The 18,430-nt window shown below is 51.1% G+C and overlaps 4 protein-coding genes across 4 annotated transcripts; 2 read left to right on the top strand and 2 right to left on the bottom strand.

The window, feature by feature from the left end:
• Positions 1–466: 466 nt before the first annotated feature.
• PpBr36_06169 (uncharacterized protein) lies at positions 467–3,430 on the bottom strand (the record flags this gene model as incomplete). Its single annotated transcript, XM_029893316.1, has 2 exons — positions 467–3,212; positions 3,285–3,430. The coding sequence occupies 2 exons, from the start codon at positions 3,428–3,430 to the stop codon at positions 467–469; spliced, it is 2,892 nt and encodes a 963-aa protein (XP_029745673.1).
• An 862-nt stretch (positions 3,431–4,292) lies between these two features.
• Positions 4,293–7,809, top strand: PpBr36_06168 (uncharacterized protein; the record flags this gene model as incomplete). Its single annotated transcript, XM_029893315.1, has 5 exons — positions 4,293–5,807; positions 5,896–5,993; positions 6,049–6,389; positions 6,460–7,652; positions 7,726–7,809. The coding sequence occupies exons 1-5, from the start codon at positions 4,389–4,391 to the stop codon at positions 7,807–7,809; spliced, it is 3,135 nt and encodes a 1,044-aa protein (XP_029745734.1). The 5' UTR covers positions 4,293–4,388.
• Positions 7,810–11,353: 3,544 nt separating this feature from the next.
• Positions 11,354–12,644, bottom strand: PpBr36_06167 (uncharacterized protein; the record flags this gene model as incomplete). The annotated part of the gene is made up of 4 exons (XM_029893314.1): positions 11,354–11,635; positions 11,662–11,915; positions 12,009–12,266; positions 12,371–12,644. Coding segments are annotated over 4 exons (1,068 nt in total), but the record flags the coding sequence as incomplete, so codon positions are not given.
• Positions 12,645–14,406: 1,762 nt separating this feature from the next.
• PpBr36_06166 (uncharacterized protein) lies at positions 14,407–16,839 on the top strand (the record flags this gene model as incomplete). The annotated part of the gene is made up of 5 exons (XM_029893313.1): positions 14,407–14,474; positions 14,674–15,012; positions 15,095–15,212; positions 15,306–16,570; positions 16,650–16,839. The coding sequence occupies 5 exons, from the start codon at positions 14,407–14,409 to the stop codon at positions 16,837–16,839; spliced, it is 1,980 nt and encodes a 659-aa protein (XP_029745678.1).
• Between the last annotated feature and the right edge of the window lie 1,591 nt (positions 16,840–18,430).

The following is an 18,430-nucleotide window of genomic DNA, read 5'->3' as shown; positions in this document are numbered from 1 at the left end:
AAGCAACAAGTGACATAAAGAAAAGAGAGACAGACAATACACAAGCTTGACAAGTAAAATGAAAGAAAAAAAAGAGAGAAAAAAAAAATAGCAAACAGGCAAGCTCACTCGCAAACAGATACTCCCATGCAAAAGTTGATCGGCGCATTCAGCGTAATGGTATGGCCTCTTCATGGTTTACCTGGCTGTGGAGCAGGCAGCCTGGTTGGATCTCATCTGGTGATGACATTTCATCTTTATCATCGCCTTGGCCAGTCCGGATGATTAATTCTCATGCTCGGAACCCTTCTCAAATTGGACGAGCCTGAAGACCAGGTAAACGCGGCAAATCTACGTAATTGCATCAATGATTGACGCTGCTTGGCAGGAAAGAAATTCGTGAGACTGGTAGGTAACTGGGATTTTGGATTCAATACACTAATCTGACATAAACCAGCAACCTCCAGTAAGCTAGTGCACTAATAGCTCATGCCCCGGCGACAACAGCCAAGCCATCATATATAGTCTTCTTAACAGCATAGAATGTACCACCCATCCGCGCAGCCGGCCCGCCACCAGTACCTGGGACACCCACGCTTTCAATCTCGACTCTGCCGGCTGCAGTCTTGCGAACGACGACCGTTCCGTCAATGAGGAGTGTACCCTCTCCTCTAAAATCCGCCGAGTGCCCCAAGTTCTGCATCGTCCTCCGCAGATCCGCAAGCCTCAGCTCGCCAACATGTAGTACTTGAGCCGCCGAGCGCGATGCCGACACCATAGCCACGGGCAGCACATCGAGTGTGGGCATGACGCCCACCTCTTCATCTTCGGCGGCCGATTCCTGGTCTTCGGGCCCCGTAGCTTTGGTCTTCTGTCTCTTGTTCGCACCATCTTCATCTGCAACCAGCAGCGGTATGCCGTTCTTTTGTGTTGCGGGCGTTGCTGTGAGCTGCGCGGTGACCGTAACAATGCCCAGCCCGCGAACTTGCTGCCACTTGAGTCGTTTGACTAGTGGATCCGCAAGTTTCACTACCCATGCATTGGTATCAACCGATGCATCGACAACCGCGCCGACTGGCGGGGTGAAGACCTCGATTGCGTTTCTGCGACAGTCGTTGGCTACGGCCTCCGTTTCGTCCGCGGAACCCGCCACCAGAATGAGTTTCCTCGGTTGGATCAAAGGGATCAGCATTGCAAGACTCCTGCGATCGTGAAGGCCCGAGAAGTCAATCAGTGCCAAGCGCAGATTGACCGAGACGGTTTTCGATGTGTGTACAAGCTTCGCAGGGCCCGTAACCACCTCCTCTTCGACATCCTCGACCAGGTCCAGCTCATCCGGAGCAGGCCCTGATGTCGCTTGTGCTGCATCTGTGTCATCGGCTTGACCCCGCTGTCCACGCCTGTTCAGCCCATTTGCAGCGTTTCTGGACCCTGCGTCGTCCCATTTTCGCTTTTGGCCAAACCCATCCTGGCCGTCACTCCTCTGCAGCTGTTGCGTGTCCGGTCTCTCGTTCTCCTCCCGCTCCTCGGCGCGCAAGTAGTCTTCCGGCCGGATCAGTTCGCCAAATTCATCGTTTCTCCTTCGTCGAACAGCAAGGGGAAACATTCTTTCGCGTCCCTTCTTGCCTTTGACCGGAAAGTCGTAGACACCTGGCTTCTTCAGCAGTATCATGACCCCGAGGTCTTCGTCCTGGAGCACAACTTTTTTCCTGCTGGCCTGGGTTGTAGATGCGTTCAGTGCTTTGCCCTGCTGCTCGTTTTCCGAGTCATCAGAGTCGCTTGATGACTCGGACGACACATCGTCGGCTACATCCGCAGAGGCCTCCAGAGCCGACGCGCCACCACCTTGGACCGTAGCGTTGAGCTGCCGCTGAGTTGCCAGCCATTGCTGGTATATTGATAGTTCACTGTCTGCCAATGGAACCTTCTTCGACTCCCTGATTTGTAGCTCCCTACCGCCGGCAAATACCTGCTCAGCAGAGCCAGGCCCACTCAACTGCTCGTCAGCTACTCCATCCTTGCGCTCCTTCCACCACCTCCACAATTGGCGTGATATTGACGGATTATTCTTCGAGCTTTCGGCAGGCTTCTCTGGGAGAACAACCATATTCTTGGAGTCGCTGGCGATGGCCGCAATTACGTCCTTGGAGAAGCCCCACTCGAGGCTCGTGTCGGTAGCCAAGATAACCTTCCCTCTGAGCTCATCATCAGAGGGCTCCAATAGCTTGAGAACCTGTGCTTTGCGATCCAGCAACCTCAAATATTTGAAATCGAAGGGTCCTCCGTCTTTGCCCTTTGCATCCGCATTACCGCCTGCTCCGTTTGTTCTCCGGAAGCCCTGGTCTGCTCCAGCCTCAAACTCCTGCACAATACTGTTGTCCATCCACTCAAACATACTCTTTGCCAGTTTGATAGTGCTGTGAACGCTGCGGCCGGCCAAGTACAGCTTCGCAGTGCTGAGCCCGCCGCCCTCAGTGCTGGCTTCTGAGCGCCAAGCGTGCTCGAGTAGGTATGCCAGTTCTAACACCCTTGCGCTTGAGTCCACTGGTATCAAGACTGTACCACCTCTGGATACAGTCATCCTCATGGTGTCCAGCAGTTGTTGGTCTCGCGCAGCTCTCGTCAAGCCACCCTCTGCCGACCGCGTACTGCAAACGAGTGCTGTCGGTTTCCTGAGCTGCTCAATGACCTCTGCACCACCTCCGCCGTGTCCGCCACCCATCCAGGCAGCGCCAGCGTAGACATTGTCTCTGGCCAAATTCCAATCGACCGCGTACACTATCGACTCCATGCCATGCTGGATGTGCCATATTGTGCCTCCCAGTGAATGTCCGGCATTGTAAGCCGTGATAGTCAGGCCATTGAGTGGGGGCGAAAACGGAGACGCGAGAGGCTGGTGAGGTTGTGAATACTTCAAGGGTTGGATGAGTGAAAAGTATTTGGCGATCTCGTCAGGAGATGGTGCCTGGAGGAGAAAGCCATGTCCACTAGTCTGTGTTTGTGAGAACGAATATGAGGCCTCGGCCAATGCGCTGTCTGGTATCGAAGTAGCTGCCGCTGGAGTTGACGAATACAAGTCTTGGATAAGCGTCCGGCCGAGGTCGATGACTGGCTGTGTTGCGTATATTGGAATTCGTGCGAAGAGTGGAAAGTTCTTGCAGCAATGAACCAATGCGGAGAGATGCGGTACGGTCGCATGCGTAAGAAGTATCAATGATAATGTGGGAACTTGTCTAGGGAACCATAGTCAACATCAATGCTATCGCAAACAGACGGAGTGATGTTGCCATCCGCGGAAACCATACTTTTCGACCTCCTTGAGCTTCTCGACATCAAATGTCTCGTCCCATCCAAGGTCTATGAGGACCTTTACACCACCATCCAGCTCCAACAATGACTGGGACGCTGTCGCTTCGGACAGCGCGCCCTGGAGAGGACTGAAAGTAAACATTATCGCAGACTTGGGTCGGAGGAAGCTAGCCTAACAAAGACTCGTCATCTCATCTTTGATTTTGAAGGATTTCTGTTGGCACAAGTATCGACATATGCCTTCGACTAGATAGCGCTGTCGATATGTGCTTATGTATTCCAGGTCGAAATGCTAGGTTGGTATTGCTGGGGGAGGCCCAAAAAAAAAAAAAAAAAAAAAACCAGATTCACATCCGATCCTAAGATTGATTGCTTGATTGTCGGCCGCAGCGTCGATTTGCGCTTGAGTTTCACCGCAAGGGAATGCATATGTCGCGTCAAGCTCCACCACCACACGTGCTGGCCCAAATAGTGCGCGCAACTCATTGCTGCAGGTCCCAGCATCGATGTTCGTCAGTCCCCACCTCGAGTCCCACAAAATACAATCGTAGCATGCGTTTAAGGCTTCGGCGACGGAAGAATGCTTCGGAAGACATTGTAACATGACTTTAGGTGGGGTCCAAAAGCTACAAGGCAAGTACAAGGTACCGAGGTACCTAAGGCACCTGAAAGCAAGAACCCTTGACCCTGACATGAGCCTGAAGCTTGACAGCCTAAACCAGGTGGGACGGGATTATTCTTAGCAAACCAGTAAAGACCACCTTTGGGGAAAAGGCCAGCAAACCATACCGCCGCCCAAGGCTCGGGAAGTTAAATCTAGAAGTTCGGCCTTGCGACACATATCAGCTTGCGCTTGACTGCAAGTCTTTTATACACACAATCTCTTGACGAATATGACATTCGTCTAGGGTGCATGATCGGTCTCTCCTTACCCAGCTAATGTCTTGTTTACTACATACGCTTTCCCAGTATTGCAGGTACCTAAGGTAACCCAACATACCAGCTTACCTCGATTTGGAGGGGCAGACACCCTCAACGAACTTACTTCCTCGAGCAACCACACCGACCGCGGATCGCAACTTGCAGATGCAGTGAGCTCAATGGCCGACTATTCCATGTATCATGCCCTGGGGCAGGGCGAGCAGCTGGACCCCAACGATCCCAATCGCACCAGCCAGCCCGCACCTCCCCAGTTCCAACCGCCCGCGGCACAATTCCCAGCTCAGCAGAGTCCAGCTTATGGTTCTCCGGTCTCTGCAAACTCACCGCCTGGACAACAGCAGTACTATGGCAGCGCAGGTCCCCAACCATCGGCACCCGGCTATGGCGCGCCGGTGCAAGCACAGCAGGCTCCCGGAGCGCAGGGTTACTTTCAGGGTCAGTCTTCTCCAGGTCAGGATGCCGACCTGGCGGCACAGATGGGGGGCATGAGCCTAGGCCAGGAGGCTGCTTCAGTGCACGGGAAGAAGAAGAAGAAGGACAGGCACGCCTATCATACTGTTGAGGCTACTGGCTCGTCACAGGCTTTCAATGGCATTCCGCCTGTCGGGACGCCGGCGACAGCTTTCTTGAATTCCGACCCTTCGGGAACCAGCGGCTTCGTTGGCCAAGTAGACCCGCAGGCCAACCAGTTCCCAAGGCAGGCTGGTGTACAATTCCCTGCTCAGACCGGTACGCCGTTTCCTGCGCCTTCGTCGCAGTTCGCCCCAGTACCAGGCGGCCCCGTGTCGCCGCCCGCCTTCGCACCAAGCGGCGGTTCCTCCCAAGTTTCGCCCGATGAGATCCCTAGTGTCCCAGTCTCTCGTGACTCCGTTCAGCAATACTTTTTCAGCAATGTCTATCCCACTTTCGAACGACATGTACCTCCACCTGCCGCCATCTCCTTCGTGGCCTACGATCAGGGCAACTCGTCTCCTAAATATGCTCGTTTGACCATGAACAATATCCCCTCGAGCACAGAAGGCCTGCAAAGTACTGGTCTGCCCCTGGGTCTCATACTGCAACCTCTAGCCCGGTTACAGGAGGGAGAATCTCCGATCCCGGTTCTGGACTTTGGTGATGCTGGTCCTCCAAGATGCCGAAGATGTCGAGCCTACATCAACCCTTTTATGATGTTCAGGGCCGGTGGTAACAAATTCGTCTGCAACCTTTGCACGTACCCCAACGATACCCCATCGGAATATTTCTGTGCGACCTCGCCACAAGGTGTACGTGCCGACCGAGACCAACGGCCGGAGCTCTGCCGAGGTACAGTCGAGTTTGTTGTGCCCAAGGAGTACTGGACAAGAGAGCCTGTCGGCATGCGCTGGCTGTTTGTGATCGACGTGACGCAAGAATCTTACAACAAGGGCTTCCTTGAGTCCTTTTGTGATGGCGTCCTGAGGGCACTATATGGCGGCGATAGTAGTGAGGACGAAAAGGATGAAAATGGCGAGACCAAGGTGAAAAGGAGTATACCCCCCAACGCCAGGGTCGGATTCGTTACTTTTGACAAGGACGTACACTTCTACAACGTCAGCGTATGTCATCTTTTTTGCCTGCGTCTGGCGGCTCGCCACCTGTGATCTGTCGTGGTTCTAAAATTGCTGACTGACGTTGGGTTTGCAGGCATCCTTGGAACAAGCACAAATGATGATCATGACCGACATCGAGGATCCATTCGTTCCGCTTAGCGAGGGACTCTTTGTTGATCCCTATGAGTCCAAGTAAGCGGTCTTGATGCCAGGCTTTCTCGTCAAATATACACTAACGATCCTGCAGGGCTGTCATCACTTCGCTTTTGAGCAGATTGCCGACTATGTTTTCCAACATCAAGAACCCAGAACCCGCGCTGCTTTCCACTCTCAACTCAGCAGTGTCAGCACTAGAGAAGACGGGAGGCAAGGTCATTTGTTCACTCTCTGCGCTCCCGACCTGGGGCCCCGGACGCCTCTTCATGAGGGATGATGGCAAGCATCCAGGTGGCGAGATTGACAAGAAGCTGTTCACGACCGAGCACCCTGCCTGGAAGAAGTTGGCGGAGAAAATGGCATCCAGTGGGATTGGTGTCGACTTTTTCATGGCTGCACCTTCCGGTGGCTACCTGGACATTGCAACCGTCGGTAAGTGTGGCCTTGTTTCTCCCGGGGGTGTTTCTTTTATCATTTTGTTTATACTGACACACGCACACAGGCCATGTTTCGTCTACCACGGGTGGCGAGACCTACTATTACCCTAACTTCATCGCGCCTAGGGACAACACCAAATTATCGCTAGAGATCAAGCATGCCGTGGAACGGGAGACGGGTTACCAAGCCCTGATGAAAGTCCGATGCTCGAATGGTCTTCAGGTTTCTGCTTACCACGGCAACTTTATCCAACACACTTTCAACGCCGACCTTGAGATTGGAGTTATCGACCAGGACAAGGCCATCGGTGTCAGCTTCAGCTACGACGGCAAGTTGGACTCGAAGCTGGATGCTCACTTCCAAGCGGCCTTGCTGTACACCACAGGAAATGGTGAGAGGCGCGTACGATGCTGCAATATCATTGCCAGCGTGAACGAAAATCCACGCGAGAGCATGAAATTTGTAGACCAGGACGCGGTTTATTCCATCCTCGCCAAGGAAGCTGCAACAAAGCTTGCAACAACATCGGCTTCTCTGAAAGAAATTCGTCTCAGCCTCACTGAGAAGACGATTGACTCAATGGCTGGCTACCGGAAAAACCATACCGCCCAGTCGCATCCGCCGGGTCAACTCGTCATGCCTGAGCGACTTAAGGAGTTCTGCATTTACATGCTTGCGCTCATCAAGTGCAGGGCATTTAAGGGTGGCAGCGAGACGTCGGACAGGAGAGTACACGAGATGCGCATGATACGGTCCATGAGCGCACTCGAGCTCAGCTTATATCTGTACCCACGCATGATTCCCATTCACAACCTTCAACCTGAGGAGGGTTTCCCGGATCCGCAAACTGGTCATCTCCGCATGCCACCCGCCATACGGGCATCTTTCAGCCGCGTCGAGACTGGTGGTGTCTATTTGGTTGATAATGGGCAACAATGTTTGTTGTGGTTCCATGCACAAACGTCGCCCAATCTCATCGCCGATCTCTTTGGAGAGGACAAGACGGAACTCAAGGCACTGGACCCTTACACTTCAACGCTGCCAGTCTTGGAAACACATTTAAACGCGCAAGTGCGCAACATAGTGGAGTTTCTGCGGACGCTCCGCGGTTCCAAGGGACTCACGATCCAGCTGGCACGACAGGGCATTGACGGGGCCGAATACGAGTTTGCACGCATGTTGGTTGAGGATCGAAACAATGAAGCACAAAGCTATGTGGACTGGCTGGTGCACATACATAAAGGCGTCCAACTTGAGGTTAGTACATATCCGCCCAAACGATCGCACATGCATGCTATTGAACAGCCTTACTGATAGCGGGGTGAAACAGTTGACCGGGCAGAGGAAGAAGGAAAACCACAACGAATCATCGACGCTGTCAAACTTTGCCGGTTTGCGACCTGCGTACTGGTAGGGCAGAGACGCAGTGTCGCCAACGCACCTCGGCTTTACATGATATGAAAAATTCAAGTTGAGAATCAAGATGAATCATCCTACGGCCTATAAAAGTGATGGTTTGACGCTGATTCAGCTATATTTGACCTTTATTGCTATTTGGCTGGTGCATTATGGGGGGGCTTTTTTTTTTTCGTCAACGCTGCGCCGACCTGTTGACACATGGCCCTATGCAGTCTGCTTGCAGCAGCCTAGGACAAGAAAACCAGGGGTTGCATTTTACGTATTTGGTGGTTGATACAAAAGCAGAGCATCTGGTTACCATGAAAGTTGTTTTCGATGACTTGAACAGGATGATTTTGAGCAACCGCGATCTGTGAACTCACTCATTGGCTCGTCTTCTAGTACTCTGAAACCCCGTCATCACCATTATACTGGTAAATATCGTTCACATCTAATGATTGCTTTGCGACGTGTTTCAGTTCCGTCAGCACTCCAAGTCGTAATTTGATTTCTCCGCTTTTGCACAGCAAACCGTTGCCCCAGAAAAAAAAAAAAAAAAAGGCACAATCCAGATCTCAATCGCCCGAACCCTTTGGATCGGATCTTTTTGATCTCGCAAAACTTTCCTCCTCGGAGCATCCCGCTCCGACCCGGGATTTTTCGAGTCACGTTAAAGCGATGAGGGCGCATAATCTGCCTACCATTTTGTTTTGTGATCTATCTCGGCGGGACCCGCAGAAAAGATACCGGGGAATTACAGAAAAGAACGACGGGCGAATCCCACGTCGAGGTCATATTTTCCTGTACCTGGTTCCAGCAATCAACCACATTCATTCCCTGTCGTGCTGCTCGTCCATACCGGTATGATTGATGATCATTTAGGTATCAGTCCGACTGCCAACAACCACTTGGTGTGTAAAAAGACGGATACATTTTCGCATCCAGCTTTTGTCATGTGAGTACTACGCCTCGAGCGCCTCGTACGCCAAGGCTTTTTGTTTTATTTTCGCAAGGGGCACAAGGGGAAAAAAAAAAGATACCTATACCTACGGAAAAGGCTGCTCGGATGGTGCCAAGATCAAAAGCAACTGGCGGGTAGTTTGCTGCCGAGCGCATTCGTTATTCAGGGGCGCTCTTTTTTTTTTCTTCTCTTTCTCTTGTTTCATAGGTCAATATAATTACTGTTGCTTCCGAACGAACTCCTCTACACGAGTACTGCGGTTATCATGTTCTATGGAATAAACACCCCTTTTCGCCACATCCATAATGCTACCATGCCACACAGACTTACCTTACCCCTACTCTCTAGAGGAAATGGATAGTTTCTTCTTGCGTCTGTTGAGTACAGGTCAGCCGCCTCTTTCTGAGACGGCGCTTCGGCTGCACGGTTGAGAAACAGGCAAAGGTTGCTTTTTGATTTTCTTTGTTTCCTTCTCCTGCTTTCCCAGAAAAAAAGAAGTAATAAAAACAATAAGCTCGCTACCAAACAAAAAGAAAAACAAAACAAAAGAAACAAAACCACGAAAAGGTTTATCTAGTCAGTTATAGGATTGGGGTTTCATTGCCTTATTCTTTGCCCACTCACAAAACAAAACAAAAAAAAAACAAAATATGGGAAACCGCCATGCCCGAAGGAGATGTAGCTTGCGTGATTGCAGGAAGTGCCCCCAAACTCCACACCGCCAGTTTTGGCTAACCAGTTCGGTGTTACTATGGTAGGTATACAGGTATGTGTGTATCACTGTGTGCGTGCGTGTGTGTGTGTGTGTGTCTCTATATGTGGTGTATTTCTGCGTGTGGCTGGTGGGCTCTTATTTGCATACCCATGTTTTTGGGCCTTGTTCTGGTCCCTTGGTACATTAGTCTTGTGTGCCTTTGATGTGTGGTGATGGGTTTTGCTCCCCCGGTATCCTATTTTCCTTTTTTTTTTTTTTTAAATCTTCTTTTCTTTTTGTTTTCTGCTCCTTTTTCTTTCTTTGTGGCAACCGCTCGCTAAAACCACCCATCAGCTGCTGGGCAAGAGTTTGGAACAAGGTGATAGGTTAAAAAGTGACTTGCGGGTGGTAATACCAGCAGAAAAAAAAAAAAGAAGCAATGGTCCAGCATCAGCTCAACAGGCTCCCCCATCCAATCTTGCCATGCCCTATTTTTTACCCCTTTGGGTGCCACACCGTCAACCACCACCGCAAACCCGCGTTTGTCCCCCAAGGACCTCCCCTTGTCCAGAGGGGAACGGTTGCTCGTGCTAATCATCCCACAAGCGTGCGGTTTGGATGCAAGGCGCCATTATCGCTTGTGGCTTGTTTTTTCCCCCTCTCTTTCTTCGGCCCTTCCTTGGTTTTCTTCTTTTCTTTTTTTTTCTCCAGTGCTGGCAATTTTTTTTTTTTAAAAAAAAAAAAAAATTCACCCACGACGATCCTTCGAGGCGCCGTGACAGCTCATTCCATTGCGTAGTGGTCTGCGTGCAGCTGTGTTTGGTTTCTTGTTGTTTTTTGTGCATTTTTGTCAAGCATCAGGTGTGACGATCATGGTTCGGCTGCTAACGTCATTCCTGTGTCAAAAGAAACATCCTCCTCGGCCGTTCCCTAGTTGTCGTTGCCATGATGTGCACGCATGTTTTTCAGCTTCAGTTTCTTCATTGACCGGTGTTTCTTGGATACTGAAGCCCGCCGCCCTGTCGGCGTACTCCGTGTTAGAGAAATGGGGCTTGANNNTGGATGTTGAGCTTCCCGTCTTGTACATAGTGGTCGTATCACTGTGTACTTACTCCGCATGGAGATGAGATAGTGCGTCGGTATGGGTTGTTGGGCGGTCGACAGCTGAAAGCGCCCGGTCCATGCCACCTTGTTCGTGGTAGGATTTAAGTGGTCGACAGTATTCCGATCCTTAGGACCTGAGAATGTTGTGTGGATCGTGCTGGGCTGGAAGGCAGTGGGACATTGAGGCTTGAGCAGGTCTGGCTGGAAAACGAGTGCATACATAGATAAAAGTACAAAAAGCAAATAACCAAGCAGGAGAAGCAAAGAAACTCAGATAACACCGTCACGAAAATCCCGGTTGTCCAGGCCCAATAGTTATATCATTTGTTTAAAACAAAAGCAGAAAATTCTTTTTTTTTATTTTATTTTTTTTTATTGCAAGCCACATGAACAAACCCCCAAATCATGAAGGATAGAAACCCAGCCCTATGCCAATAACCGTTACAAAATAAAACATAACACTCCGCCGCGCAAAATAAGCCGCCTCGCGCACAAGCTAAAGAAAAACGAATAGTCTTCAAGAATAGTAGTCTTTCCCATCGCCATATATGCAGAACGTCTGCAACAAAACCTATAGCAATGAGTGAGAAAAAATAAAAAAGAATTAGAGACAACTCCTCCCGTGATCTCTTGCGAGACTTGAGATTCTGAACATCCTGTGACCAATAAACCAACCACCCTTGTATGTTATGCAGCTCGGCATCCCTTGGCGATTAAGTTCCAGATTTGAATTACCCCTTTGCCTTGCCCAAATAGCAGTCGGTGCTTGGCAGATCCAGACCCTTTTTTTTTTCCCTCGCATTAGTGGCCGAACATGTTGAGAAACTCGTCGTAGTCCGAAACTGGAGGTTCCCTTAAAGCGTTCGCGAGCGCCAAAGGAATTATGCCGCCATTTTTGCGATGTTTCTTGGCGAGATCTTCGAGAATAAGCGACCTCGTGCTTTGGCGTGCGTCCTCAAATATGAATGCAATGTTGTGGATACGTCCATGGAGCGGGCCACTAGAAGTAACCTCCCACCAAAGCTGAGCGACCTCTGATGGTGGATTGCGGTGACCATTGCCCAAGCCGAAGTCACCAACAACCTGTAGAAAGTCAGCCAAAGCCCAACGATCCTCGATACAAACTGTTCTGCCGGCTCAAGAGCACCCACAATGTTGGTTATGCCTCTGGAGTAGCAGATTGCGAGAGCCCCCGTTATCTTTTCTCGCATGAGATCACGTTCATCGGCAAATGAGTATTGCAAAACCCCAGATGTCATGTTGACCTTGGGCCATCGCACCGGTGGTACCGAGCACACTGGTATATCCTGCCATTGCTCCTCCATGAGCGGCTCGGACCGATCTGTCTCGGAGCGGAATATGACTATGTTTTCCATATTAGTCAGCCAACCAACTATTCTCGATGCAGCCTTAAAAAAAAAGTCCTGTATCTTTCGGCTTATCCTATAAAGCTTACCGACTTGAGGCGAAAATATCCCGCCCACAGAGGATATGGGATATGAGTCCTTCGTATGAGATCCTGGGCCTGCAGTAGAAAGTGTGGCAGAGAGTGTGCTTCTTCGACAAAGCCTCTCCTCGTATCCCACGACCCCGGTAACCCAATCACCACCTGGGCGTTTCTCGTTGGCAGCGCAGATGAAAGCAACTGGTGCGCCTGGTTCTGAGTGCGACAGCCAGTGAAGGGCATAGTTGACTGGATCATCAACGTAGACGCCTGAGATAGGAAAATTAGTTGTCTTTTCCCTCTCTTCCTTTTTTTTGGTGCCAAGTCCACCTCACCCAGGCCCTTTGATTTGATGCATGCCAACTTTTACTCACTAAAGTTTGTTGGGTTGGCATGAGGATCCGGCTCAACGGAGACCTGTGCCAGCGGATCCTGAAAGTAATAAGACCAAGTTCCCCATTTATCAGCGTAATGGGTCTGAATTCTCGGAATGATGCTCTTTTTCGTTTCGTGGGCGACCTCGGATGCCTTTGGCTTAAAGGTCCTCGAAGAGCTGCTGCTGCTCTTGGCCTGAGCACGAGAGGATGACATGATGAAGACGATGGCAGAAATCAAAACAAAGGGCGAGAACTGGCAAAAGTCGTGGGACTAATATCGCATGCAAGTAAATAGGGATGTAAGTAAGTGTATGTCAAAGCGATGCGTAAAAGAGAAAGTTGCAGGCAGTGTCGAGCGTCCCTTATATATTGTTGAATGTATCATAAAGAGTTGCTAATAAGTGCATGGAGGGGGTTTGTCCGCCATGTCCTTGACCGCCATTATTGGGAACATTAATGAAAAACCGACTGCTTGGAGTAGATTTGGTCTTGAAATGTCTCAGTCGGAAGGCCAGGGCCTGCCGATCAGCATCCCGTGAGGACCTTTCGTTCTTCAGCAGAAGCAACAATGGGCTCCATTGGAAAACTGGAGAAAGTTGTAGACCAACCCCATGGAGAAACATTGGACATGGTACAATCCCAGCATCCAGGGGGAAGGGCCACCGCGGAATGCTGATTTATGAGGGTGAGAAAAAGAAAGTATCCCTCCCAGGTACTTTTGTTTTAGAGGATGGGGGTGTTCCGTTCGTTGCATGTTTGCCTGGACGATTCCATCGACCGCTTACATGTGTGCGTGGCGCCAAAATATGCAACTCGCCGCGTTCAACGAGATCTCATGTTGTGAGACTCGTAAGACCCCCATCTAACCACGAGTCTCAGGTCCTGTGCCCGATCAGAAAAGCCCCCATCCGGGTAGACAATATATCCATGAGAGACAGCTAAGTCGGTGCCCGTCTTGTTCTCTACGCTCCTTTGCATCAATGAGCCATTGACTAAGAAGCCTTCGACAGCAATCGATGTGCACTAGTTTGACCAGTAATTTTTGTGCTTTTGGATAGGGTCGCGAACGTACGCCGTTCGCCAGCTATGTCACACACAGTACTCTTTTTTCCCCTCTGATGTGTGGCATTCAGTTCATTGACCCATGAACGGTCAAACTTCTTTTGCCATTAAAGAAAAAAAAAAGAAGGGGGGTTGAGCTAAAGAAAGAAAAAAAAAAGAAGAAGAAGAAGAAAGACAAAAATAATGGCCTCGACCTACGACTCCGTAGGTAGGTATAGTATTTAGGTGCTCTGTATCCAAGAAACTGGTCAGATATCCATCTCGGGCGCAGATCCGGTCGTGGTCTCTGACGTAGATTTATCTCGCCATGACAAGAAACCCGAAGCTTGGCAGCGTCGACGTGGCTTCTTTGACGAGGGCACAAAAAAGCAAAAGGGCAGGCACAATAGGAAAGCCGCTTAGCCGTGGAGGTACCGGTACCCTAGATGCAGAGGCGACGCCATGCAGCGGACGCGACCGACCGGACATGGATATCTTTATTCTGAGATTCATACCCCTTGGTTTGCAACGAGTTTTGCAGCCGTTAACTAAGTACTTACTGTAACTCGGTCACCAGTGTGACCGCCGGCGCTTGATACTCCCGCAATGTTGGGATTCTTCACCTGTAGTTAACATGGATTGCTGGTTCCGATTAAAAGGTAATACCAGATTGTCGTTGGCTGTTGTCCATAATGTCGTAGCATCTGACCGACGTTCATCGCAAGTGTTGGCATAGAGAGTCTGTGGTTTGACGGCTGTAGTAAAATGAGTGGTGTAACAAGGGAAGGCAAAACATTCATCCATAATGCGTGTGGTGTTGGAAACAATCCCTGGACTGGCTCTTGCGGCAGATGGGGGGGTTTCCCTCAGCATCGAATGAGGTAAGGTAGAGAGAGTGGTAGTGGCTGCTAACCTTCTCTAGGCCCAAACCGCTCCCAATTGGCCAACAGGTCAATCCCCTGGGTCCCTTGTCCTGAACTGGTCCAGGCACCATGCAGGTTCAGCCCACTATCCTACGCCCGATTAGGAAACAAGCTCAAATTGATTCTACCCAAATTTTGTTGAAGCTGTCACGACGCGTCTTCAATTTGCTCTCTATTTTTACTTCCGCGTCTCTATTCCCTCTTTCTTGCCCGTAGCACACCATACCATACTCTTCCCAATTTGGTAAATCTTAAATACACGCTTTACCTCTAGTGCCCCGTCATCTTACTCCGGATATATAGGCACGTAGATTACTGAGCCTGATCGGCCCTTAGACACGATCCTCAACTTCTAGACAGCCCGGAAATGAGGCCGATTGGGTGTCTCGCCAGAAGAGCAGCCATCACCCGCTGGCCAGTCGCAAATCGTCTTGCATCATTTGCGCATCTAAGCCCCAAATTTTCTACTCGCTGCGTCTCAAACAGTTCCTCTGCCTCGACCAGGTCCGTCGCAAGGCTACTGGAGTGGAAGCCCACGACGGAAGCCCAAAATGTCGTTGTCGAAGGCTACGTGCGCTCGGTGCGCTCCATGAAGACTGCATCATTCGTCTCCCTCGGTGACGGCTCTTGCCTCGCGTCCCTGCAGGCAATAGTTCCCGTGGACCAGGCCAGTGGGTGCGTACCACCTTGACATTCACGATGCCGCGCCTGGATTCCTACATCCGTTTCCCAAATTGTCTCAACTGACAGCCTCTAGTCTCTCCGTTGGTGCTGCTGTTCGCCTCACCGGCTCGTGGGTGTCTTCCCCGGGGCGAGGTCAGACACACGAGCTCCGTGTCAAAGAAGCCCAAGTTGTCGGGCCATCAGATGCCAAGGTAAGATCCGGTGGCCTCTTCCGGGGCGGAAGCCTGTCGTCATTCTGTATATCTTTAGGAGACCAGTGACTAACCTCTCTTGATGGATTGTAGACGTTCCCTTTGCAAAAAAAATACCATACGCCCGAGTTCCTCCGTACGATTCCTCATCTCCGTCTCAGGACACCGTTCAACTCGACTCTTCTCCGCTTGCGGTCCGAAGTTATCCGGTCCATGTCTCACTTTTTCTCCACACGCGACTTTGTTCAGACACATCCGCCAGTACTCACATCATCCGACTGTGAGGGTGCCGGGGAAGTGTTCGAGGTTCTTCCTGCTTCCGATGGCCAAATTTCCACCGAAGCAGCCCAGAAACCCACCGAACCCTTCTTCGACTCACAAAAATACCTTACTGTCTCGGCCCAACTCCACCTCGAGGCCCTGGCACAGTCTCTCGGGAATGTTTGGACCCTGTCACCCACGTTCAGGGCCGAGAAGAGCGATACGCCAAGACACTTGAGCGAATTCTACATGATGGAAGCCGAGATGTCCTTTGTTGAGAGCATGGACACGGTCATGGATCTTGTCGAAGATTTGCTTAGATTTGCGACCAAGGAACTGTCTGGCACCAAGCTTTTTGAGGACCTCCAGCATCGCTCCAAGGAAGGCGCCGATGATCTAACCACGCCTGACGAGGTTCGAAGACGCTGGAATGGCCTCATGTCCGAGTCCTGGCCGCGAATCACCTATACAGAGGCCATCCGTCTCCTCGAAAGTGAATCGCAGAACAAGCCTGGTATGTTCAAGTTCAAGCCAACTTGGGGCCATGGCTTGCAAGCCGAGCATGAAAAGTACATTGCTAGGGTTGTAGGTGGCTCGAAGCCCGTTTTTGTCACTCATTACCCGCGCGATCTCAAGGCTTTCTACATGCTTCAGTCTGCATCGCCTACAGGCACGACGGCGGCGGCATCTTCTTTTTCGGCCGGAACATCGCGATCGGACCCTGAGGCCACGACTCCGCGTGAAACGGTGGACTGCTTTGATTTGATTGTTCCGGATCTCTGCGAGATTGCAGGCGGCTCCATGCGTGAGCATCGCTTGCAGCCACTACTCGGTGTCATGCAATCGCGTGGGATGGTGACACAAGGCAGCGGCGTCGGCACCAGCAGCCACGCTAGTAGGGGCGATGGCGATCCTGTTACCTTCTCGAACACGACCAATGCCCAACATGCTGGCGCTCTGGAATGGTATATTGACCTTCGCCGTTGGGGCTGTCCACCGCACGGAGGTTTCGGCATTGGGTTCGATCGGCTTCTTTGCTACCTGTCCGGGGTTCAGTCCATTCGTGACATGGTTGCCTTTCCCCGGTGGTATGGACGGTGTGACTGTTAGACCTCGGGAGATCATGTGCGATAAACTGTGGCTTTGTGCCACGCAATATATACCACTTTTACACAGAGACGCACGTACGAAAGCCAGCTTCCTTCGAGCCTTGCCTGGCTATGGACTTCGATTTCGAACGGCCCGACACATCACAGTTACCCGCCCGCGTGATGGTTGCCTCTGTCACTTGGATCAGACCTTGTGCCCGCTAGGGACCTCCTATCTTGGATTGCTGGAAGTCGCAGTGATACAACCAGTCTCATAGAAACCTGGCTCTGGGTCGATACACGGACTGTGTTTTCTTCGAGACGCGCAGTGAGTCCTTTCAGTCTGCTCGCTCGTTTTAGCTGGATGGGGAGACACCACTCTCAAGGCCAACACTCAAATCACAAGAAAGATTGTGGACGCATCAAGCCGGATCATTTTGCCGTTGCACAATCCCCTCTTTACGGCCTTTACCCATGCCCCGGTGGTGGAATGCGGGCGGCAAGCAACAGCACATGTCTTGGGCTCATTGTGCCACAAATGACTCGCATCTGCGGGTAGACCGTGGCAATTCGACCCAATCCTGCCGTGTTACAGGCCGCATCACGGCCTTGTGCATAGCAAACAACTGCCCGGATTTCTGGCCCCCAAGCTAATGGGCAGCATAGCAGCCCAACCCTCCGCTTCGGTAATGGAGCTTTGAGCTCGCACTGCAAAGGCAGTCCCTCCCAACCAGTCCTGACCTCTGTAAACTACCGGACGAGCATATCTTTGATAGGTGTATTTTAGTCTGAGGTGGTACAGATCAAGAAGACGGCCTTGGCCGCAAAAACTGCAACGTCGTACGTGCTCCCCGGTTAGGTATTCAAGCAGCATTGACAAAGTCCTGGATCAAGAGATTGAAGAAGACCCAAAGTTCAGCCGAGAGCTGTTGTTGTCTTTTTCACTCTGCATTTCATTGGAATCATGGGCAATGTATCATGGCCGCTTCCAATGTTTGCTTGTCCGCCTTTTCGCCATGTCTTCTACGCTCCTTGTCCTTGGGCTGATGTCCACCGACCCCTTGCGTGGGAAATAACGCGATTGACCAAGAATTGTATACAAGCAGGACTGGAGCACCAACATTGTAATAATAGGCCTGGTCTACGCGCTTGAGTGGCTAAACACTCCTTTCTATGTCAGCCATTGTACGTCGGTGGTTGCATAGTCTGGTCTTTTCTAACTTGCCGGTCAGCCATGCATCGGGCTTCCTGGAGAGATTCACATGTCGCGACGCCACCTGTCCGTCTCATTTACCCTCGTGGTTGCTATTTTTCGACTGGAAGTTTACGTACCTGTTTTGCTTTCCTTCCAGCCATCTATTCTGATTTTTCTAGCTATGGCTCGCAGGGGCTCGCAGAAGCCGACAGTCAGGGTGTCTGGAAATGCCCTCTAACTGCACCTTACACAATCGTGTAGGATGAGGGGCCTCACCAACAAGGCCTCCAGAGCCAAGCGAGCTTCTGCCAAGTCTCTGTGATGGCGCCATCCTGTATCGTCGGCGGTCGTATCCTCGCACTGGTCAGGTTTGGGGGCTGTTGACCGCGTATCACATTCTTGGCGATGCAGGTCGGGCAGATTATACTTAACTGCCTGCCGGCCAGGGGAGGCAAGGCGTGGCGTTTGACGTTTTAGCAAAGGATAACACGAGTTGGTTTTTGTCTACGAAGGACCAAAAGGGGCCAGGGGGCATTTGTTGAATGTAAATCAGTTCCAGGTATGAAGCTACGTGCGGCTCGTCGGAGTCGAAGTGGCATTTAGCTCTTGTGCGTATGGAATCCTATGCATCATCACGGGAAAAGAGTCTGTCCTGATGATGTGATATTTTGATG

This window comes from Pyricularia pennisetigena (genome assembly GCF_004337985.1).
Source record: "Pyricularia pennisetigena strain Br36 chromosome 4 map unlocalized Pyricularia_pennisetigena_Br36_Scf_6, whole genome shotgun sequence".
Lineage (NCBI taxonomy): Eukaryota > Fungi > Ascomycota > Sordariomycetes > Magnaporthales > Pyriculariaceae > Pyricularia > Pyricularia pennisetigena.
The sequence above is the reverse complement of the archived record's forward strand: the minus strand, read 5'-3'. Positions and strand labels throughout refer to the sequence as shown.